At 32.8% G+C, this 25,219-nt stretch overlaps 2 protein-coding genes across 2 annotated transcripts in view; one reads left to right on the top strand and one right to left on the bottom strand.

Annotated features, from left to right (window-relative positions):
* The window catches only part of CASK (calcium/calmodulin dependent serine protein kinase), a 367,163-nt gene that overhangs the window by 203,061 nt on the left and 138,883 nt on the right, over positions 1-25,219 (top strand). The window contains 1 exon segment of the mRNA XM_074300811.1: positions 20,233-20,335. Coding sequence (XP_074156912.1) covers positions 20,233-20,335 — 103 coding nt within the window.
* GPR34 (G protein-coupled receptor 34) lies at positions 10,302-17,269 on the bottom strand. Its single transcript, XM_074300813.1, has 2 exons — positions 17,188-17,269; positions 10,302-12,802 (listed from the first exon to the last, which is right to left on the bottom strand). The coding sequence occupies exon 2, from the start codon at positions 12,705-12,707 to the stop codon at positions 11,577-11,579; it is 1,131 nt and encodes a 376-aa protein (XP_074156914.1). The 5' UTR covers positions 12,708-12,802; positions 17,188-17,269; the 3' UTR covers positions 10,302-11,576.

Here is a 25,219-nt window from a genome sequence, read left to right on the forward strand (position 1 = left end):
GGTCACCTTTGGCGGTAGAGAAAGAGAGGAGAGATCTTGCATATTCTGCATCCATCCAATTTCACTTCTACCCCAAGACCAAGAATAAAGACCAAGGCTTATCTTGACTCTGGCTGATTCTAAGGTATGCAGGGTGCTAACCCAGACTTCACAAAATGGTACTTTGTTCATCCTGCAGTTCATTTTAATAATGAAAGTATAGTTCCATTCTCTATTCCTAACTTTAATTGTTTCATGATCTAGGATACCTTGAAACATAATATAGTTTTAATATTTATCTGTTTTAAACATTTATTTTAAGCTTTACATGATGACTTATGCTTCCTTTAAAAAAAATTTGACATAACTAGAATAAATTCTTTATGTTTCATAGAGAATTTCTATTAAAAATGATTTTGAAATTCTGCTCATTAATTATTTATATGATTCCTGAGGGATATCATCCATTTATGTTTGTTCTAATTTTCAATTTTGTATTTTTTTCATCATATCCTCTTAACTCATTCCTCTTTGCAAAGTAGGAGATAGAGAATGAAGGAATATAGTCCTTGTGAAATAATTGAAATGTTCTGGTCCTGTACTTCTCTTCGTTATTTCTTTATTGGGTCTAACATTAATGTCTAATACTTTCTGCTTTCTCTTTAATCCCCGATTTATGCTCAATATTCACAAATTGAAATTTAGGACTGTACCTTCTCTTACTTTATTCTACTTCTTGTATCCTTTTCCCAGTTCTTACCTGTTTGCCTCTTGAGGTTAATGTGTTTCCATGACCTGTTATATAGGAAAAAGATCAAGATAATGCTATTTTCCTCCTCTCTTTCCTTCCATGTTTTATGTTCTTCCTTTGGCAAATCCAAAATATAAGAAATAACAAATTCTTAAGATCATGAAGATTGAAGAGCCAGAGGAGAAGGAATGGATCTGTGATTTCAGAGATACTAGGATCTCTTTGGATAAGGAAAATGCATCTATAGCAATGCAAGCAAGCCAGCATCTTCTCTGTGATTTACATTCTCAGAGTTGCTGGTAAACTGAGAAGTCAAGTATCTTTCATTGGATCATGGATTTGATAGTGATTGCTTAGTTGACTAATCTTCCTAGTCTTGAAGCCAGCTCTTTTGTTTCTGAGACCAGCTTTCTATCTACCATGGCATGATACCAGGTTTTTGTTTTTGTTTTGTTTTGTTTTTAATTTTCAATAGTAATGCCTCCTTTCTTTTCTATATTTCTTTTCTGTTACATCCAGCATCATTGGTTCATAGGCTTAATGTGACTATGTAAACACAGCTTATAAGTGTCAAAAGAGGAATACTAACCAAAATCACCCTGTTATTCCAGTGCTCTCACTACTAAACGATGTTGACATCATTCTTCCTCATTTCTTTCCCAATATTCCCTTCTCCTAGGTAGCAAGAATGCTTTTGTATAAGGGTTCTTAATCTGAGGGTATAGGGGTTGGGGGAGAGATCCATGAATTACATGGTGGAGAGGGAAGGTGAAGATCACATTTAGTTTTCACAAACATCTAACTCAAATTTCTTCAGTTATTTAAAAACATATAGTTGAAGGAGTCCTTAGACTTCACCAGACTGTCAAAGAAATACATGACACACAAAAAAGATTAAGAATCTGTTTAGTTGTCACTTTATACCATTGGCCAGCAGAGGGCAGTATATTACCAAGCCCTGTTAAAACTGCAACTAGACACTAAATAGAGAAACCTCATTTAAGTCTAAGCTTTATAACAATAGAAAGAAAAGTGCTGTAGAAATTTATCTCATTTTCATGGAAGCAAATTCTGACCAAGTACTGAAAAGAAAAAAATATACATTGTATTTCCTAGCTCAAGAGAAATAGAAAATTTTGAGAAACTTTTAAATTAAATAGAAAAAAAAATCAACTAAGAAAAAGAAATATGACTAATGAAGTGCTCATTTAATACAGATCCAGTCTTTTGTTTTGTTCAATATTGGTCATGATTTGTATTTAACTTTCACATTTCTAACAACAGTTTTCACATATTAAGTCCTTAAACTTCAAAGTAATGTAGTTAAGCTACTAGATTATTTTATTTTGTCATAATTTGGTGACTTCATATTCTTATAAAAATTTTAATTCATCCTACATGTTTGTTCCTGTTGTACCAAATTTGCTATTTACTTCTTTTCATATATAACATATCTTTTACAATACAATTAAGAGTGTCATTCATTTTTAATATGTAAAGTTTGACTAAATTAATTAAATATTGCCTGCAAATGCATATGAATATTCAATTTTACTTTAGATAATTTATTTCCCTTGGAATTTTTCCTAAGGCCACATCTAGATTTTTTTTAAGAAGTCATGGTCATTTTTAATGTATAATTTTCATTTCTCTGGTTTTAAACTATTACCTCTCATCTGCCTAATAATGTAAGTGATTTAAAATGTTATTTTTTTCCTTCTCAGTTGTCCTTTACTGTTCATTTTAGATCACCTATATTAGAAGTAAACAGCAAGGCATTTTGGAAAAAGAAAGAGGAACTTAAAAGAATTGGGTGGGCCAATTCTAAGGCATTGGTCTAAATCCCCAGAAATGTGGGAGTTTGGTGACCCTGGGCAAGTCATGAAACTTCCTTGAGTTCCAAATCTGGGATTTTAAATATATAAATAGCTATAGATTCCAATTCCTTCCCTTTAATTTTTTCTTTAGAATTATTTGGAAATCATATGAATTATGCAGAACACAGACAGATTCTTAATGCTCTTGTTCATTTGATTATTTCTCTTCAGTAGAGTACAACATTTCATGACTCCATTTGGGGTTTTCTTGACAATGATGCTGGAATAGTTTTCCAGTTCATTTTATGGTTGAGAAAACTGAGACAAACAGGGTTAAATGACTTGCCATAGCTAGTGTCTAAAGTCAGATTTGAGCTCAGAGTCTTCCTGAGTACATACACAGAACTGTAACCACTGTGCCAACTAAGTGCCCCAGATAACTTTTTACTTACCAGTAGAGACCAGAGGAACAAAAATCTTCCAACCCAAACCCATAACTATTTACTCTTTAAAAAAAAATAATGCCAAGATTCTTTTGACTTGGCAATCTTGATGAAGTTCCTCTTTGTTCATCCTTTGTACAACAGTTCTAAAAATGAATTACACAAAACTTGTAGCCAAAGGTATACATTATGAACCAAACTCTTGAACAAAAGAAGGAGAAAGGAAGGAAGGCTTGTTAGATTTTCGGTTAATAGAACAACTTTCCGTCTATGCACCTAAAAAGTTACTTATTCTTGTGAATTTTGCCATTATGGTTACTTATTCTTTGGTTTTAACTGGTTCAAAAAACTATATAATGATATTATTGATCTGTAGTTGATCAATTTTCTTCATAGCCTTAATATCTCAACTAGGATGTGTGAATATGATTTGTGTCTAGCCAGAGTAAAAATAAAATCCACAATTTCTACGCTCATCATTTATGGTTGGTGTATTAAAAAAAAAAAAAAAAGGAATTGTTTTTTATTTCCATCTTATAGTTACATGAGGAATTTAATTAGTTAAATTAGAAAATACCATATTGATAAGACTGTTTCTTAAAGACCTTTTTATATAATTCCAGTATTGGGAACTATTCTTGTTTTAATATACTTTCTATAATAAAAAGTGTCTTCTGCCTGGTAATGTTTGATAAAAGTTTTTTTGAAGTAAAAAAAAAGTTTATACCACCAACTCTGTTTGAAAACATCCCCTATTATATATTTCTGTTCCAGTGTACGTACACACACACACACACACACACACACACACACACACACACACACACACAAACACCCTTCTTAATTCACCATAGAACAGAGATGGCAGTATGAGAGAAGAATTGCTTAACCTTGTGGTTATTCCTGTCTGACCAGAAACACCCTAGACCCAGCTCTGCTATGGGTTCCCTGACAACCCTTGGATAACCTGAGTCTAATTTTTATGGAGGTAGCTAAATCTTAACCCATTTTGTATATATACCTGCCATTAACACCTTTTATATAGGTAGCTTTGTCAAAAAAAAAAAAAAAAAAAAAAAAAGAGTGAGTGAGAAAGAAAGAAAAAGAAACAGAAGGAAGGAGACTTTTTTTCTTTTACTCCATTTGTTGTCACCTCTTGTTATCGGTAGTATAACAATTTAACTTTCTTTTCCCAGAGTATCAGAATAAGAAATTTTCTGTTTTGCAGTTGATCAAGTGATATAAGTTCTAATGGGAAAGAAAATAAAGTAAGCTGTTTCTGGGATGTACTGAAGAAAATAAGATAGTTCAGACTGTGAAAATGTCTCTAAGGGTTTACTAGATGCAATAAACCCCAATTTTCATGTAATTCCTTAATCTTAACCCTCAAATCCTTCCTATATTCTCTTTCTTTACCCATTGCTATTGTTTTTAATTTTCTATAAGAAAAAAAGACAGTGAAATATAGCAGAAATTTTGTTAGATAAGACTTCAATTCAAATCTCCCTTCTGATATTTACCAGTTATATGATTATAGAGAAGTTAACTAGTCTCTGTGTTCAATAAGTTCATTATAAAATCAAGATAAGACCTAGAGCATTTACCTTTCAGATTTGTTTTGAAGATTAGATGAGATGATAAAGTATTTTATACACATTGGATCAACCATATGAATATCAGTTATTATTTTTAAGAAAATATTACTTTGTCCCTTTCTCTCACCTTGATCAAACTTGTCAAAATATCTGCATGAATTTCTGTTTTCTGCCTCATATAAAATTCATTGACATAAAGAATTCTAAAATAAAAAAAAGAGTGGTGTTTATTCCATCTTTTAATTCTCTCCTTTTAATAGCATAAAAAGCTTAAAAGTCTCTGTCATGACAGTTAATTTTCTCATAACTCAAATTTTCTTTATTTTCAAGATCACAGATATCAGACCCTGAAACTCTGTATAAAAGTTTTTGGTTATTATGTAACTTGGAACTCACTAATTTTGCCTTAGTCAAAGATCATCTTATGCTCTAGTATTTTTCAAATCTAGCTGGCCACAAAGAGGAACTGAATATGAGTGTGCATGCAAGCTCATTCAGTTCCCTTTGCAACCTATTGAAAGTTTTTTGTTGTTTTGTTTTGTTTTTTCATGTAGCAATATTTGCCTTTTGAGTACAGAATACATTTATATATGGATTTAAAGCAATTCCTTATATAGAGGGAAAAGAAAAAAAGATGAATTGTGAATATAACAGGAAAAAAAAGGAAAAGCTAATGATTGATCGAAAAAGAGTGAGCAAAGTTATTGCATATCCAAAAAAAAGGAAAGATTTAAAAAATAGGACTGATGTAAATTGAAGGAAAAGAGACACAAGAAGAATATAGTAGTTCTGTGAGTGTATATGTGCATGTATCTATGAGAGAGACAGAAAGAGACTAACAGAGGCAGAATGTCTATATAGAGAAAATTTAAGGACTATAACAGCTTCACTAAGGCAATGGCACCAAGGTCTTACAGTTATCAGGCTGCTTAAATATATTAGAAAAGTTAAAACTACAACCTATTCAGCATATATTTATTAAGCACATTATGTCTATAAAGTGTACTGTGCTGAGTTAGATGTGTGAATTAGATAAAGCACAGAGCTAGGTGGTACATTGGATATATATCCTGTATCTATGTATCCTGTAGTCAGTATTTTCTGAATTCAAATTTAGCCCTATTATTGTTATTATGTTAGTACACTTATTAGTTGTATGGTTCTGGACAAATTACTTAACCTCTATCTGACTCAGTTTCTTCTGTAAAATAGTGGTAATAATAGCACATGCCTCCAATGCTTTTTATGAGGATTGAATGAAATTTTTATAAAATACTTTGCAAACCTTAAAGTACTATTTAAAAATTAGTTATTATTATCATCATTATAATACAACACTTAGCTACATAATATATGAGAAAATTGGGGCAGCTAGGTGTTGCAGTGGATAGAGCACCCGCCCTAAAGTCAGAAAGACCTGAGTTCAAATATGGCCTCAGACACTTAACACTTCCTAGCTGTGTGATCCTGGGCAAGTCACTTAACCCCAATTGCCTCAGCAAAAAGTAAGTGTGTGTGTGTGTGTGTGTGTGTGTGTGTGTGCGCGCGCGCGTGTGTGTGTATGAAAATTACAAAGGTACAAAGCAAAATTATATGTAGGGTATAGAGGGAAATTCAGGGGGAGATCATTATGAATTAAGGGATCTTGGTGCTTCATAGAAGAGACGGATTTGAGTTGACCTTTAAAGGATAAATAGAAATTCAGCAGATGAAGAAAAATAAAAGGGACATTCCATGCAAAGGGAATATGAACAAAAAGTGTGGAGTTGGGAAAATACAGGGCACACTGAAAAAACTAAAAATGTCCAGCACTTAGAAGACTGGGTTCAATAAAACTAGAAAAGTAAGACAAGATTGTAGAGGGTTTTGAATGTTAAGCTAAAATGTTTGAAGTTTAAAGATTTTTGAGGCAAGTGATAAGACCAGAATACTAATTTTGTATGTAATATTGCTTATATACCATATCTATGCACATTTAGGTAATGCAGGAAGTTGGGTACAGGAATAAACACATTAAGGAAAATATTTGGGTAAAAGATAGGGAGAAAGAAGACTGCTATGGGGACCTATCCTAAAGTATAGCAGATTTTAAGCCTATTCAAACCTAGAAGTACTGTTTTAGTACCTAAAGCCAGAACTAGATAATGGCATTTCAGTTTATTGCCCTATTTTTCATCTGCATCATCTCAAGTGATTTCTCTGACTACCTCTTTTATATTCATTATCTTCCCGATTAGAATATAAATTCCTTAAGAGCAGGAACAATCTATTTTTATATTTATATCCCTAGTGTTTAGTATTTTTTTAATAAAACAACTTTTTTGCTTGCTTATTCATATATCTAGTTCTGAATTTCTATTTTAAATGTTTATGGGACCAAATGGGGAAGAGAAAAAAAGGAAACACTGTTTCCTGTTTAAATAAGCCAGACGTTTGGAAATATTGTTATTTCCTTTAGGCTACTTTTCCAGAGGGCAGCCACTATCCTGATAGGTACAAATTTAGAGAGGTACCTTGTTTGTTGGCATTCCTAACCTGCTAGTGAACTTCCCCCTTATAATAAGCTAGTAGTTAGTCTCAGCTCACAGCAGAGTGATTTACTAGGCTGACTTAGTAGGAACAGAATCTGTAAAACATCCCATTCTGAAACTTGGGACAGACTTCTCCCACAACTACACATAGTACGTCTGGGAACAGTGGGCATAAACTTAAAGTACAATGATAGTGTACATGACCAGAATACATGTAACCAAGGTAGCAAACTTCCAGCACCACAGGACTTTGATGTCCTTTTTCTCTTGGTTTTCATCATGCAGCTTCCTTCTGGTTATAGATCTCTGCTAGATGGGTCACTGAACACAGCTCTTAGGAGCTAATCCTTCTGCGTATGGATTCTCAATTGTTAGGTATGGTTTTTCCCCTCGAACCCACAGTTCTCTTCTCTGTTGCCATGGGTCCAGTCCTGAAGTTGCTGAACTTGAGTGACTACCTCTCTGTACCCAAATGTTTATGGACAGGCAAAATGGCCATAGAACTCTTCATGTCCAGTCTCTGTGCTGATGCATCTCCCCATTTCAGAATGAATTTCCTTCTTACTACAGCTTCTGTTTAGCTCAAGCATCATTTTTTACTACAAGCCTTTTGGAATTTCCCCTAGCTATTGGTGATTTGTCCTACAACTATTTTGTATTTGTTATCTCCAAACCTATGACTTGTTGGTCCCTTTGAATAGGGTTTTATTCCTTCTTTTTATATCTCTCAAAGGTGTGACCCAGTGTGTGGAGCTTAGTACAAGCTTAGTAATTCATTGATAATTGTTTGAGAGTATGTGTCTTTATTTCCTCAACTGTGACCCAAATTCCTTCAAACTTAACTTCCCTTTTCTGTGACTACATGGAGTTAGTCTTCTATTCCTCATACACAGAGAAGTAATATAGCTATAACAGCACCTGAAATGTATACCCTTGAAACTGGACATTATTTTCCAAAAGTTAAAAGCATTGCAACCTTACTTTTTAGGGAAAATGAGAATTTTTTTTAGCCATAGGCATTCATTAAAAATGAGACTGCCTTATAGTACAAATTTTAATAACTTAATAAACAAGATTCTTGAACAAAATGCAAAATATATTTGTCTTTTGTTATTGTATTCTCTATAAGGATTCCAATAAAATTCTTAATTAATGCTTATTGATTAGTGATTTTTTTATTCAGTTTGGATTTTTATAAATATATTATTTTAAATATGCAGTATATTATTTCCAGGGCTGAGTATGTTTATTTTTCCATTTAAAGATTAATTCCTTAAACCCATAAAATGATTCTTGCAAAAGAATTTATGTTATATACTTAAACTCAATTATTTCAATTAGATTTAAAGCCTTCATCAATAATTTCTAATTATTTATAGTGTTATGAATTATCTACAGTATAAGTCATGCAAATAACAAGATAAGTTTGAAACATAGGTGAAAATCTAAAACTTCATGTTAGAGAATCACGGAATCATCACAGCTTTCTTAAAAGTATAATTAAAAGATTTCTAGCAACTGCTCATTACTTGCCAAATGAAGTTTAAATCCCTTCATTAGATGATCAAGATCTTCCATATTTTTATTCCCCTTTATACATCTTTTGTTGCATTTAGATTAGATTACTTGCTATTTGTATGCATTTCTGCACTTTCCTCTGTCCAGAGTTCTCTCTTCTTTCTTTCTTCACACTCCTTCCAACTCTGCCTGCGAATTTTTTCTACTTATTCTTTAAGTTTTAGTTCAAAATAATTCCATCTAGAATGCCCTGGTTCTCCAGCCAACTACATTGAAATTAATGTTTAATTTTTTGAACTAACTTTGCATTTTCTGATTCATGTTGTACTTCAATGTAATGCCTTTTATTATAGTAATTTGAATGCACATCTTAGTTCTGCTCATTGTGAGCTTGTTGGGACAATGACTATGTCCCATTCTTTTTATCTTTATATCCTCTTCTCTCACTTCCTCCCAGCTCTTAGGATACTCTCAAATACTTGTCAAGTAAAAGAACAGGTTTCTTTTAGTGAAATAGCCAAGCTAGATTGCAGTAAAAAGCTATCTAATTGTATTTCTTTTCCTACCCTGAGTCTATGTAATAAATTACAGCTAATTTATTTTAGAATTGTTCCCTGAATTTTATTTACTTATATTTTTTGAGATTCTGCTTAGTATTCTTTATTGCATAGGCTGTATATGTAATATGATGAATTTTAGTGTTAGTCTCTAAACTAAATATGTATAGAATACCCTCACAGGAAAAACCTCTATTATGTGTAATAAAAAGATTTTGTAGCTTTAGCTAATGTGCCATTCAAGTAATGAGACAAAATTTCAGTACTGCATAGAACAAGGTTTTAGATTTGTTTTGACAAAGTTTTATTTATATTGCTAGTAATATTCTGTCTTTTCCAAACAGATACATATCTAAAGCAGACAAATTATCTGCCTTGAGGATCTCACCCATTTGCTCACGTAATAGATATTTAGCTGGAAAAAACCAAATAACTGAAAGAATTATGGCATTTCAGAACTATAAATGTCCTTAGAAATTTTACATCCCTGTCCCTTTACTTTACAGGTGAAGAAATGAAGTCCCAGTATGATTAATATTCCCAATGTTTGTTAGTAACAAGGGCAAGACTAGATAATGTTCAGTTTTTAGTGACTGTCACTTAAAATAGGCCTTATACTTAGGGAATGGAGGCATCAACTTCAGCAATATTTATGAAGCATTTACTGTGTTAAATTCTTTTGGATATAAAATTGTTCAAGAAATGATTCTTGCTGTATAGAACCCACTGGTACTAGTTCTAGATGGGAAAGGAAGAGCAATTCTTTCATTTTCAATGGAAGTCAATAGAAATTGAAAAAGAAATAAAAAAGGGCCAACGCCAGGATTTTACTATTCTCAGGTTTTTCTGAAAATGTGTGAAGTAATCATCCTTCCAAAAGGGAGGGGAGAAAAAGGAAGAGCAATATGGGGCTTATTATTATTATTATATGGGGCTAATATTAATAATACTCCTTTTTCTTTCATGTGTCTTCTAAGGTCCTTACAATTTTAAAATTTTATGATTATTGATTAATTTTTGAAATTTCTTTTGAGAAAAATATTAAGTTACTAATCATCCACAAAACATTCAAGTAAACAAAAAGCACCTAATAGCATAAGCTTCAAATTATTTGCAATTTATTTTTAAGTGTATGTTAAATTTTAACAGAATGATAATAGAAATGTCCTGTTTGCTCCCATGTCCCCTTCAGATATTCTTTTTCTTCTTTGTATCTTTTTAAATTCTGTCTCAATTTTTTTTATTTAGTCATAGTCAGTATATGTCATTGAGATTCTACAAATCATTCCTTATCACTTCATGTCAATTTTATATTTTGTTTTCTTTAAACTTCTTGTATCTTATGGCACAATAGTCTATTATGTTTACGGACAATATAGTTTACCCAGCTGCTTATTTATCATTTTGCATATTAGGTTTCTTTTCTTTCCTTATCATTTAGGTATAGTTATAGTAGTGATACCATTCATTCCTATAATCTTCCAGAGAATCATAGACAAGTTTATTTGATTTAGAAACCTGATTATGTTATGTTCAGATCCATTTGCTTTCAAAATATTGTCTCAGTTTTTGCTTCTTTCAATTATATCACAGGGCTTGCTTTTGTGAAGTATTTGCATGTATTGTTGGGTAACATGGATAAAGAGCTTTGAAATTTATTTCTTCCTTACATGGTTTTATTTAGCCATGTAGTTGAGGAACAAATGGTATCTCGTGAATGTGTGTTTTTAAAAAGATTTAGTTTGCTAAATATCATGTCATATACCATCACTGTAGATTTTGTTTATAGAAACTAGAAAAATCTCACCTTTTACTTTTTTTTAAAAAAGGCATGAATAATGTATGAATTTGACAAATATATGACAAATTTTTGAGTACCAATACAACTCTGTCAATCTAAAATAATCAGACATTTATCTCCCTTATTTGTTGTACCTATTTAAATAGTCTGAAACATATACTGACACTAATTTACAAGTTTGAGAAATTAAAATTTTCTTCAGCTTCTTAGATTATCAAGGTCATGAATTCCTATAAATACTTTTACAACCCCCTTTTACAAATATAACAATAGATTAAACTTTTAAGATCTTAGACTGAAATATCTATCATACAATTAAAATCAAATAGAAGTGACTGTGACCTTTTTGTCTTCAAAATATTATTTGATAAATCAAGGAAATAAATCATAGCTTGCTCTATTTTACAAAAAGAAAATTTCAGAAAATACTAAATTTTAGAGATTGGTTCATTTGTTTTAATTAATGCTAGAAATATCAGTACTGAATTTTGTAGTTCTCTAATAATACTTCTAGGCCTTAGCATTAGTTAGTAAATAGTTTTGGTAAAAGACAGTGATTCATAATTCTTTGTAACATGTTCATCTCAGAGTACTCTTAAATGTTGATCATATTTAACACTAACAGAAGTATCATGCAGAGAATGGCCTTGGCCTGCTCTAAATTCTGAAGTACTTTCACTTCTGCTTGATTCTCCTTGAAATCTTCTTGAAAGAAGTTGGTATATAATTTTACGGATGTTGCTGGACATCAGAAAGTACATAACTGGATCTAAGCAGCTGTTAAAAGATGAGAGTACAAGCATGATCTCATTGATGTTGTGGAAAATCTCCTTCCAGTAACAATTGGGTGTTTTTAGCTGTGACGTTATATAAATGAATCTAAAAGCGTGATAAGGAACAAAACATATAGTGAAAATAATAAGCACAATGAAGGAATTACGTGCTGTGGTATGATATTTTCCAGAATTAGGGAAATTGGCCCTCCTTTTAGAAATCTTTAAAAGGTAATTGGCAATTTTAATGTAAGAAAGGATTAGCAGAAGAAAAATTAACCAAAACACGATCACTATGATATAATTAAAAATTGCTTCCCCCTTTGCATTATGCTTGTCTCTGTAATGGAAACACATTGTAGAATTATGTCCTCCTTTCTTAAGTGTTGAAATGATCATAGTTAAAAATCCAGTTATTGCTACTGCCCACACTGTACAACAAATGTAAATGCTTTGTTTAGTTGTTAATGCTTTATGTTGGTGAATAGATCGATTAATTTTTATGTAGCGATCCAAACTGATCAAACCCAAAAGAATAATGCTGATATACATATTCATGTAGAATAGCATTCCCACTGTCTTGCAGAGAATTACACCCAATATCCAGATGTTTTTGTTAACATGGTACAGTATTCGGAAGGGGAGGCAAAAGATGAGTAGGAGATCTGCAATGGCTACATTAAGCAGGTAAATCTGAATAGAATTTCTTTTACGATGGATTCCCAAAAATACATAGAGAGCTATGATGTTTCCAACAAGTCCCACAATAAAAATAAAGGAGTAGAAAACTGTTAGAACAACAGACAGTAATTGTTCATCCATAGTGCAGGTGGCAGCATTTGATGTGCCTGATGAGTCATTTTGGCATAGGCTACTTTGGTTATCCATGAAGATGTTGTCATAGGAAGAGCAAGGTAGGGAGTGAGTGGAAATTGAAGTCATTGAAAGTGTGACTTTCTTCTCCTCTATGTGGATATTGAAAGCAAAAGTGATCTGTTATTTTTCTTGAATGAAGTTTTCATGCTTTCGGATTATGCCTACAACAAAATGCAAACCATAAAATCATTTGGCTATTTAAAGGCAAGTTTGTTTTAGGCCAAAGTACATTTTTTAAAATTTTATTTTCAGTCTTTATTATAAAGTTTACTTTTGATACCTCTTTCTTCTATTTAACATTTTCCCCATCAGTAAATACTGCCAAGTAAATACATTCATGTCCTACTGATGGTCATGAATGTTTGGTGTTTTGTTTAAGTTGCCTAACTGAGGCAAAAGATGAAGTTAGAACCAAGAAGTTGCAACAGAATTACCAAGTTTCAGTCATTTAGGTTCCAATTATTCCATTATTGAAACATTAAGTAGTATAATCAAAATATTGATTTTACCCTAAGCTATCATATGCTACCTTGACTTAGCTTTTTTTCATTCTTATTAGCACCATAATTTGCTTTTGCTCACTGGTAAATTCCATGAGGTTCAGGACTTTGTCTTAAGTATGTTTCTGTCTCCTATCACTAGCAAAATAAGATACTAAATGTTAAAGGCATGTAGTTAGTGTTAAATAATTGACAGTTGAATGAAATACTTGTGCACCTGGCGTGTGCTTCATAAATTTTGAAAATCTCACCATCATCAAATACAGTGCCTATAATCTAAGCCTTGTGTTATACATAGGAGAGTATGCATGTAATTCAAGAATTCTGAATATGTCTGGATGGTGCAGTGCATAGAGTGCTGGGCCTGGAGCCAGGAAGAATGTCTTTCTGAGTTCAACTAGCTGTGTGACCACAGACAAGTCATTTTACTGTTTGCCTCAGTTTCCTCTTCTATAAAATGAGTTGGAGAAGTCAATGGCCAAACACTCCATAATCTTTGCCAAGAAAACCCCAAATGATGTCATGAAGAATCAAACATAACTAAAAAGCAACTGAACAAAAACAGCTGAGTTGTGTCTGGGTTAGTGAATAAAATCTTATTACTAGATCAAAGTACAAGCACTTATAATGACACTATGTTATTAATCTCTGAGGATCAAAGAAAAGGGGGGAGGGATAGTCTTTGTTCTTGTAAAGTTCCCATTTCTAATGGAGGAACCTATCCTATATACCTGAACATGGACAGGTATATAGAAGGTATATACAAAATTAATTCAAGATGACTTAGATTGGGAAAGCATTATTAACTGGTAGGGAATAAAGGAAATACTGACTTAGAGTCAGTGTGAAGATTGAAGATAGAGTAGTATTGTGTATAAGTAAGTAGGACCATGTATTTGATGTATGTGGGGTAGTAATGAATAAAAAGATATATACATATTGACAGAGTAAAAATTCCATTCACCAAGGCCCACAACATACAATGCATTGTGTTGGGCAATAGGGCTGTAAGATAATGAAAATTAATCCTTAAGAAGTTTCTATTGTACTAGGAAGTGGCCCAGAGATACAACATGTAAAAAAGAAACAGTTCTCATGTGTGTGTGTGTGTGTGTGTGTATTTCACATTTCACATATACACAAAAGCACTAACAATTTAGAGAGTAAGGAAAGGTTTTCCCCTAGGAAAATGCCTCATCAACTTAACTTTCAAGGGGAGAAGATACCCCATACAAAGAAATAAGTTCAGGAAAGAATGTCCCAAGTTCAGAAAACAGTAAATTTAGCTGTTATGAGGAATGAAGAGTGTGTGAATGGACAATGATAATCACACTGCAAAGGTGGCTGGAACCAGACTCTGAAGATTTAAATTTCAAAGAGAAATGTTTATATTTTATTCTATATATATTAGGAAGTCATAGAAGTTTCTTGATCCAGGGGAATAACAAGTAGATTTAAGGAAGATTATTTTGGCAGCTATGCGGAAGGTGAATTGAAGAGGAAAGAGACTAAGGGCTGGACATCCAATTTAGAAGATATTGCAATAGGAAATAACTGAGAATCTGAATGTTGTGGAGGAAGAAGTAATGAGATTTGGCAATGGGGAGAACAAAGAGAAGAATCAAGAATGACTCCAAGATTATACCCTATAATTTTTAGTTTATTTTAACAAACCAACATTAAATGCTGCTTGTGTCAGGCACTGTACATAGCACAGGTAATTTATGTTTATGTTGTGTACTAGAGGAAAGGGGAAAACATATACAGATATGGAGATGTGGAATGAAGCTGTGATTTCATTGATGTAAGAAACTTTTAGGTGACATAATACTTTTATCAATGCAGCTCAACACCTTGTGTTCAATTTATAACTTTAAATAGGGAGTGTGTGACAAGGGAGGACTTGAACATTGGTCTTGGCTCTAAAATCTGCTCTCTCCTTACTCTGTTCATACTGTGTATCTACATTATTATTTACAAATGATCTGATCCCTTAAAATGTAAACTTCCGAGCAGTATTACTTGCAACACATCTTAGGCACTTAACAAATTTCTTCCTTCCAGTCTCACAAAAACATAAAGGAAGTGAGAATATCTTAAGAGAGCTAGAAGAAAGGATTAGTCAGCAACATATTACAGAGAGGTCAAGAATGATAAAGACTGAGACTAATGCATGTAATTCCATAGTTAAGATATTTAGAAAATATAAAAAAATCAACATACCCACTAAACCCCATTTCCTGTGCTTATTTTTGAGGTTAGAGTATTATTAGTTAAGAAACTATTTAACATGTGCCCATTAACTTGCCTTCCTCTTCATTAGCTAAAGAAAAAAGAATTAACTTGAGAAAAAAAAAAGTCTTAACAGCAAATATTTATTGTCAAATTTGTAATTGTCATTTATCTCAATTTTAAAATTACCACAATTGATTTTTGAAAAAATGAAATTGGTGCATTCTTAACTCATGTTCATATATATAGAAGTAGTCCATACCATACAGCAGGAGTTCTCAAACGATGGCCCACAGGCCAGGTGCACCTGCTGAGGATGTTTATGCTGCCCTCCGGGTTATGGCAAATGGGCTGAGGGGCAGAGACAGAATGTGAATTTTTGTTTTTACTATAGTCTGGCCCTCCAATAGTCTGAGGGACAGTGAACTGGCCCCCTATTTAAAAAGTTTGAGGACCACTGCACACAGAATTATTACTGGTAGGCATGTGTATGTTATATAGCTAAAGTCAATTAATAATAAACAAATTACTAGCCTGTATCTAGACTGCTATTTTTATTTTTAATTTGCTTAAGTGGGATGGGGAAAAAACTGAACTGTTATGAATTTTAGAAAGCTTTTTTAGTGGAAGTTGAGCTTCTAATAGAGCCAGTTAATATAGTTGAGAACAAAAGTATCAAAACTATCTGCTAATTCTGTGATTGTTGATATATAACTGACATAAGCTATTGTTTTTCTATCATACATTTTATGTAGAGGTATACTAATTTGAAATAAGCAGAAACAAGATTATAGAGTCAAAGAAAACTTGTTTAATAAAGAGAAAATGAAGATTGCATTTTCACAATATTATTAAAGAATTGGCATATTTCTGTAAGGGCTCTATTACCTTTCCAAAAGGAACAATTAGATTAGTAAATCTCTAAAATAATATAGTATCTAGACAACTTTTAGGAAATTGCAGTGTTATATATTCACACAGCTTTTCCTAAACAGAAAGGATTAAAAATAAAATCAAATATCACACATACTGCTAATTCTGTTTCAGTGTTAAATTTGGTGGGCTAGAAAATTTGAACCTAACTATGGTCTAAACTAGTGGACACTTTCAAAACGTAGTTTCTGTAGGTTTGTGGAAACATTTAAGTACATCTTGATTACAGTTCACATTGATACATAAAAACACACACACAGATATATAGATATATCTATATAGATATATCTATATATCTGTGTGTGTATATATATATACATATATATATATATATACACCTTTTGTGGTAATGATAGAAGACATTTCCAAATTAAGATTTAGTTTTAACTTAGGAATCATGTTATTTTAGAGATGAAAGGTACTTTTGAGGTTATCTAGTTCAGCTCATTTTTCAGATGAGAAAACTGAAACACAGAAACTGGCACGTAATTTGAAGAGCTAACACCCAGCATAACTTGATAATGATTGCTCATTAAAGTTATCGTCTTCATAAAAATCCATATATTTGAACAAAACAAAAATATATTCAGTATTTTCCTAATTATACTATATAAATAATGTCATTATTTTTACAGCATTTATCTTAAGATTTTTGATGCCTTGAATTTCCTAGTATTCTTAACATAACTATAAATGGAAAGAGAATATTTATGTTTTAAAATAGAAGTAAAATTTAGCCAGATTGGCATCTATATCTAAAGCCAAAATGTTATTAGTATAGTAAAATAACATTTTAATGAATTAAAAATGCATTTTTCATCATGAAATAATTGAGCTTACAAGCTCTTTTATTTATCTAAAAATCAAAAGAAAATACTTACAGTTTAGTCATTTCTAGCAACCTTCCAACACTAACAGGAGCTAAACCAGTGCTTCCTTAGCTAAAGTGGTTTGAACTTAACTTTATCAACTACTTTGCTTTTTGTGTTCCTCTTTCCGTTGGTGAAGCAATTGGTCAGGGTTGTATATGAGATAATACTTTTTTTTTTTTTTTTTTAAGAGTTCTGTGGTGAACAAACCTGGGAGCTCAGAAGTTTCTTTTACTGGGCCATAAAAGAAAATGCCTTTGTTTTTTATATATGCTCTTTATTTATATAATTATATACTTATATATCTGATCCTTAAACGTGTCAGTTTTGTCAGATACTGCTCTTTTGGAGGAATGGAAAGTTGATCTCATTCACTAAAAATCATGTGTTACTGTCCTCCTTTAAACAGTACCACACTTAATTTGTCCCACTGTTAGAGAGAGGATATTCCAGAGTCTCCCTCTGTCCTCCCTGCCAGTGTTTAATGATTAATTTATGCATAATCTAAATCCCTCATTACAATATGACTATTTCTTTTATTTTGTCAGTACAGGTGAAGAATAGCTATCTATTATTATTTATATCGGGGTATTGTCACCTTGGAACCTTGTCTTTACAACTTTTAATTTTCCCAAGTCACTAGCCAAATAAAAATTTGTTCCTTGTGGCTATGCTGATCTTAGTAGTGTACTATTTACTATATACACACAATATATACACATATAAATAACTTTTTGATAATAAATACATATCATGATAGATTTGTGATCTTATAAATATGAGTATTTCTTTTGATGTTACAAATCACAAATTATCTATATCTTATCATACTTGTCCATGTTCTCTCAAACATTTTCCATAGGAGGTCTGCCCAATATGCTAGAACTCTTTCACTCTCTTTTAAAAAGCTGAATTATATATCTAAAATTTCTAGATCACTTTTTTTTTAACAATGATTCTCCTATTTTCTCATCTTTACTTACCTTACAGTTTCTCCAGTTCTCAAAATTGTAACAGTGGCTTTCTAGTGGTGATGCTAGTTTTTGTGTTGCTTTTAGATTTGAGCTATCAGTCTTTGAGTGAAATTAGTATGTCTTTTTCAAGCCTTAGTCAATGGCTAGCTGTGTAATTAATCCTGGACTAGTCACTTAAACTGTCAGTCAATAAACATGTAAGTACCTAGTATATGCCAGGCAGTGTGATAGATACTAGTGTTAAGTGCTTAAGCTCTGCCTCAGTTTCCCCAACTGTAAAATTACTCTAAGATTAGTACCTACCTCCTAGTGTTGTTGTGAGAATCAAATGAGATATTTGTAGAGTGCTTCACACAGTGCCTAGCATAAAGTAAGCACTTAATAAATACTTGTTCCTTTTCTTTTCTCTCCAACATAGTTTTTTTCCTAGTTTGCCTAAATTCTATATTGTCTGTTCTTTCCTTTTGTTTTCCTTTCTTTCCCTTCCTCTTTCTTTCAATCTTCCCCCCCCCCCCGCCACGACACATCCTTCATTAGGATCCCCCAACTTCTGATAAGTACAGTCAATGAGAATGAATGGATGAATCAGAAAGTACTGTCCTGGATAGTACGTTTGATGGCCTTCTGATACATTGTTAATTTGTTGATTCTCTAGTTTATTTTACTTATATACGTTAATGTCCTACAAAACAAGGGAAGAGATGAGCATTTATTAAGCGCCTGCATGCAATAGGCCAGGTTCTATGCTAAGCACTTTATTGACACCCCATACTTTCTAAAGGAAACATCTGGAAGGAAGAGATCACCTGACCTTCTCTCCTTCCCCCTCATTCACATTCTCTTGGTACAACAGTACTCATATATAGTGACAACTTCACCTAAGACCTCCTTCCCTCCTTCCCTTCCTCTGTCTTTCTCTTCTTTGCCTCCTTCCCTCTCTGCCTCTTTCTCTCTCATTTCCTTCTTTTTTTTTTTTTCAGAAAAATAGGCAAGCTAGGCATTTGACAAAATGAGTTATAAATTGAAATGCTAATAATTGTGCTATTTCTGAGGATGTTATAAGGATAAAATGAGATGATGTTTGTAAAGTTCTAGATAAATGTTGGCTGCTTTTATTGTTGTGGCTGCTGTATAATAGAAGGTTGGTGTTTCCTTTATCCTTCTCATTCCCATTGAGTTTAAAGAATATATCTCTTTTGTTATTTGCATATTACCTTTTTTTTTCTTCTTTAGCTTTTCAGACTTTACTCTTTCCTAAAAGCTGCCTTTTCTTTTGTTTGCTTGTTTTTAGAAATCTGTTACAGCTTCTACTTTGTCATTCCTTTTGTATGTTTCAATAACTTGTACAGTTCTGCAATAAGACTTCCTTTGCCATTTATACAGATATTACAAATCTAAATAGCTGTGAAATATATTCCTACAAAATATGAAATTAATGTTGTTGCATGAGGATTATAATATACGAATTAAATATACCAGTCAAAGTTGAAATTATTGGCTAGTGTAGTTGATTGTTTAAAAATCTATATAATATATTACATGTATACATAAATCTGTCATATATGTATTATGTGATCATACCTCTATGCTAAAAGTGAATGCTTTATGTTTGAGGTGATACCAGAGGGCAGAATAAAAAACAACCACTTTTATCTTCCAAGTGTAAAGGGACATTTTTATAAAATTGAGCCACCAGCAAATGATGGAATTTCAAGCAATATTTTGACTGGAAAAATGAAGCATATTATTCTTTTAAAATCCTAGAATATCACCCAAGGGAGAGAGAGTGCTGTGTGGAAAGGGAGAAAAGTTGACTGCCTTTCATGAATGTCTGTGATTTCAAATTAGTTACACAGTGATCCTAATGTTGGGAGCAGAGAATTCCTGAAGAATCTGGGCTATGACAGGCAAGTCCTTGGAAAATATAGCAAGTAATGAAAATCTTAAGTATAGAAAGGCCAATGGCCACCATGAAGGAAAAGATGGAATCTCTTTATATGAAAATTTGAACTCAGTTCTGTGAACAAACTGTATTGAAATCTGAGACATCATTCCTTTTTTTTTTTTTTCCTTTTCCTTTTAGCCACATTGTGTCCTCCTTGCCTCAAAAGAAAACTCAGCACCTGTTAAACTTGGGGGCTTTGGAGTAGCTATTCAGTTAGGCGAGTCTGGACTTGTTGCTGGAGGTAAGTTTAAAAAAACAAATTTTTAAAACTATAGTATTTTAAATCAGTTATTAATCCCTTAAACCAGATTTTGCTCTAATTTCAGAGCATCTGACTTCTTCCCATTCTCCTTACCTCACTACTAATAATTAAATAAAATAAATGCCTGTAAATAGGTAGTTCTAAATTTGAAAAGGGTGTATCCGCAGTTAAATTACAGATCTTTGAAGGCAGAGATCTTTTCTTAACCAGACCACTATCATCCAGCATTGTCCTACTGATAGTAATGACATTTAGAAAGTATAAAATGTCACTGAATACCTCCCCACATCTATTCAATTCAGGAAGACCTGAGTTCAAATTTGGCCCTAATTATGTGATCCTAGGCAAATCATTTAACCTTGTTTGCCTCAGTTTTCTTATCTGTAAAATAAAAAGACAAACCACCTCAGTATCTTTGCCAAGAAAATCCCCAAAAGGGGTCATGAATAGTCAGACTACACTAAAAGTAACTAACTGCAAATTAAACACAATCCACAATAAGCATTCATTTATCTATGTAGATTGGTTACATTGCATGTGTTCTGTAATAGTTTTTGAATCTAGAATTTCTCTTTTAAGGTAGCTTCTTTCCATATTGTCCATCTTTGTATGGCCCAGGAATGCAAATTGATTCTAAAAGTAGTGAAGAGAAAATAAAAGAGACACACAGAGAGAGAAAGAAGTAAAACTTCTTGTAAAGCAGTTGAAATAAAGATGTATTAACACAATATACAGAGGGAAATGTTTGTTATGGTTGCACATACTTTATTTTTCATTAATTTCTATTAAGAAATTCCATCTAAAAATCTGTCCCATTCTAAATTTTTCCCTCCTTTAACTTTCCCCCATATTTTTGTCCTACATTTCTTAGTTTTCCAATGATTAAATCAGGGACATAGACCTATAATGACTAATCATTAATGCAATTAATGCAATTGAATTATTATGATTATTGTGGATTGTGTTTAATTTGCTGTTAGTTACTTTTAGTGTAGTCTGACTATTCATGACCCCTTTTGGGGATTTTCTTGGCAAAGATACTGAGGTGGTTTGTCATTTTATTTTACAATTATTCCCAAATCTTCCTACATCCCCCTCTGGAAAGGGAGGGGAGGAAAAACAAGGCATACACCTTTGTAACACTGTCACATATGAAAATTTTCTTACATTGCAGTCAGATTAATAAATGATAAATACCAAAACATCAAGGTTTTATATTAGAGAACAAGTTCCACAAAGGCAGAAGTTGGTGAAGGTTTCGATTAGGCATGTTATTTCACTTAACAGAATTCAGTGTAACTTAATCAGCAAAGCACTGTTACTGTGGGCCATCTTCTGAGACTCAGAAATAGAATTAGAAATAATTCCATCTGTAATATCTTCCTAAATCAAATGTAAATTACTTTTAAGCTCTTTAGTGTTTCAGCTTCCCTGCTGCTGTTCAACAATGTTGATTACTAAAGTTTGAATCTAGATTCAATTCATATAATAGCCAACAAGCAAATAGTGAACTCTCATCACTTATCCCATCTTATTCTAATTTATAAAGAGAGATTTTAAATATTAGAGAATCTTACACTTTGAAGTTACTATTTATTAGCTTTTTAAAAATAATTTCTATTTATTTGAATCTTTAAATGTCTAACTACCTTTACACACAGGAAATTATCTTTTAGATATTCAGTATAGTATAGGAATCCATAAGCACTTTTAACACAGTAATATTTCATCTATGTAAAACTCATCCATCTGACAAACCTTCAGTACTTAAAACAGAGTCAAAAATCTGATTAATTATTCAGTTAAGTGCCACTGTCAGGGAACATAAAGCTCATGCATGCATTTTACTTACAGAAGAACTGGGGTGCTTATTCTGAGTCTATTTAATAATCTTGATTTCAACATAAATTTACAACAAGCTTGTCCCTTAGCAAACACCTTCATTGTCACAGGGAAACAACAATCTCCTTACACAAAGAATTTCCAAATATTATAGATTGTGTGGCACAGTGGAAAGAAGACTTTATTTGGAGTGAAGACCTGAGTTCAAATCCTGCTCTGCCACTTACTTTGTACTCCCTCAAGCATGTCACCTAACTTCTCTTGGATCCACTTTCCTTCTCTGAAATATTGTACAAAGTAATATCTTAAGTTTCCTTTAAGCTCTAAATCCTGGATCTTATGAGCTACCTCTAGCCCTGACTTCTTTCCTGAATGCCAGCCTTACACATCCACCTGTCTAATCAACAAAACATTTGGATATCTCTGTGCTACCTTAAACTCAGCATGTCAAAACCAAACTTTTTTTTCTTAAACCTGCTCTTCATTTTCTGTTCTGTCGGTGCTATAGCTATTAATATCTATATTACATGAGCTGCTCTTGTATTCCTTCTCCTGATTTAAAATTATTTCATTATGCTTCTGGCAAAAGCAGATCTAAGATCCATTCCTTTCTCTCTATTCCCAATGACACCATCATAGTACAAACCTTCATTACCAGGTCTACTTTGGTCATCCTTATTATCTTCAAGCGAGTCTTCTTTATATATGGATTATTCCAGTCCTAGTCTTTTCTTGTTACTATTCTGTTCAGAATTTTCAACGTCTAATTCTCTCCCAATTCTGTGCTTTTATTTATTGTATTCTTTTTATTTTAATGAATCAGAGTAAATCTAGAGAGAAATCTCTAATACAGTGTTGCCAAGGTTCTGTCTTTTGCCCTGTTCTGTTCAATATGATGACTTGTATGAAAGAAGATATGGCAATCTTAAATTTTAAGGTGACAGAAAAGTTGAAAAGGTGACTAATGTGTTGGATTTAAAATCTAGAAATGTCTTAACAGACTGAAATGGCTGACTAAATCTTTAAAAAGACAAAATTTCATAGAATCACAGAATTTGAGAGTTAGAAACAGTTTTTGCAGCCATCTAATATAACACATCCATGAAAGGATGTTTGACCATAACACATCCAACATCATTTAGTCTGTGCTTTTATACCAACAAGGAGTGAATCCACCATTTTTCAAAATAGCCCGTTATACTTCTGCATATCCTAATTATTGAAGAAACTCTATTGACATCAGGGCTAAATATGCTTTTTTAAATCTTCTATTCATTGTTCAGAACCAAAAAGAATTGGTCTGATCCTTCCATTTACATGACAGATACTTGAAATTGATTGTCATGTTCTTTCTGATTAATCTTTCCATAAGGTAAAAATTCTTAGTTCCTTCAGCTGACAGTCATTTATGACATTTCACCAATCTGATTGCCTTTATTCTACTGTCCTGTAAGTGATTCTTACTCTGCTATCCAATTTAGTCATATCTTTTTTAAACCATGGCTACTAGAATTGTGAATGTAGTACTTCAGATAAAGTCTGATATGAATAGAATACAACGTATACTTCCTTTTATCTAGAAGCCATGTATTGTAACGTGCTGTTGTCTCCAGAAGCTGCTGATCGCTCTCTGGGAGGAGATCTGCTGTGTCAATATCTTCAAATCTCTCGGACAGATTCTTCTTCCTGTAGAGAACCGTTGTCTCCAGACAGTTGCCGTTAACTCTCGTGGAGTAGTGACTTCCCTGCAGAGAGCCACCTCAAGTCTGGCCTAGAGCAGAGACCTCTCTCCTCCAGAGAGCCGCTCTAACTCTGATCTAGAACAGAGACTCTCTATCTTTGTGTGCTGCCCTCTTTTATCCTCCCAGAGAATGGGCGTGGGATAATACAAGGGCTTCTGGGAAAAATTACTTCAACCAATGAACTTGCTCCTCCTAAGCATGCAAGCTCCTCCCCAGGAATTCACAAGTAAAACTCCCAGTCATGGCCCGAACTAGAGAATTGTCATGTACCGACTTAGCACTTAGTAAGAACCTAACAATGTATCTCTTAATGCGGACCAAGATTTTATTAACTTTTTTGCTGTCATGTCTTACTGCTATCTCTCAATCTTTTTCCCCAAAAATAACTAGCCATACATCTCCCCCATTTTGTTTTTGTAAAGTTGATTGATTTTTTTTTTGTCCTGTTGTGCTACTTTCTCTATGCTATCCACCTTGAAGGATATTTATAGGCAATCTTCTCCCACTCTCATCCTTTTTAATTTAAAGCATTAGATTTAGATTTGTAAGACAACTTGGCAAATATATTATTTTATTTATTTATTTATTTTTGCTGAGGCATTTGGGGTTAAGTGACTTGCCCAGGGTCACACAGCTAGGAAATGTTAACTGTCTGAGGCCATATTTGAACTCAGGTTCTCCTGACTTCGGGGCTGGTGCTCCATCCACTGCGCCACCTAGCTGCCCTTGACAAATATATTCTTACCAGCCTTTTATTAGTTTTACTTCTAAGTCAGGATACTTTTGTGCTAAACTATAGTATAGAAGTGCAAAACCCATTTTAAGAGAGTTCCTCCTTAAGCCAGCTGTTTAAAAACCGAGTTAGTATTTTTCTTCATCATCCTTTGCCTTGCTAGGCAAAAGTAAGGAAAATACAATCTGTGCTTCTTGGTCTCCATTTTCTGTCTCAAGACTTAATAATCATTAGTAGTACTTTTTAGCTTCCTTCTACAGTGGTATTTATGGGCATGGAAATAAATAGAAAAGAGTAATTGTCATTAAATAAGGTTATACAGGGAGAATTGTAGACCTTTGCAATTAAATAATGGGTTAAGCACCCCTGAACAGGAATTCACTAAACTACAATACTGCTATATGATTGCTTTTCTAAATACCATTGATGCTTTAACTAAATGATTTCTTACTCTTTTTCATTCTTTGGAGAACAAGTAGCTTCTTCTTCCTTAGAACATGCAGTTCCCTCCATCAGAGAGTCTTAGATCTAGCTTTATGCTCTAAT

The sequence above is a fragment of the Sminthopsis crassicaudata genome, chromosome 3 (genome assembly GCF_048593235.1).
Source record: "Sminthopsis crassicaudata isolate SCR6 chromosome 3, ASM4859323v1, whole genome shotgun sequence".
NCBI classification, from domain to species: domain Eukaryota; kingdom Metazoa; phylum Chordata; class Mammalia; order Dasyuromorphia; family Dasyuridae; genus Sminthopsis; species Sminthopsis crassicaudata.

What these genes read in the sequence shown, in the direction of transcription:
- GPR34 (XM_074300813.1), bottom strand. Translation starts at nt 12,707, where the DNA reads ATGACTTCAATTTCCACTCACTCCCTACCTTGCTCTTCCTATGACAAC.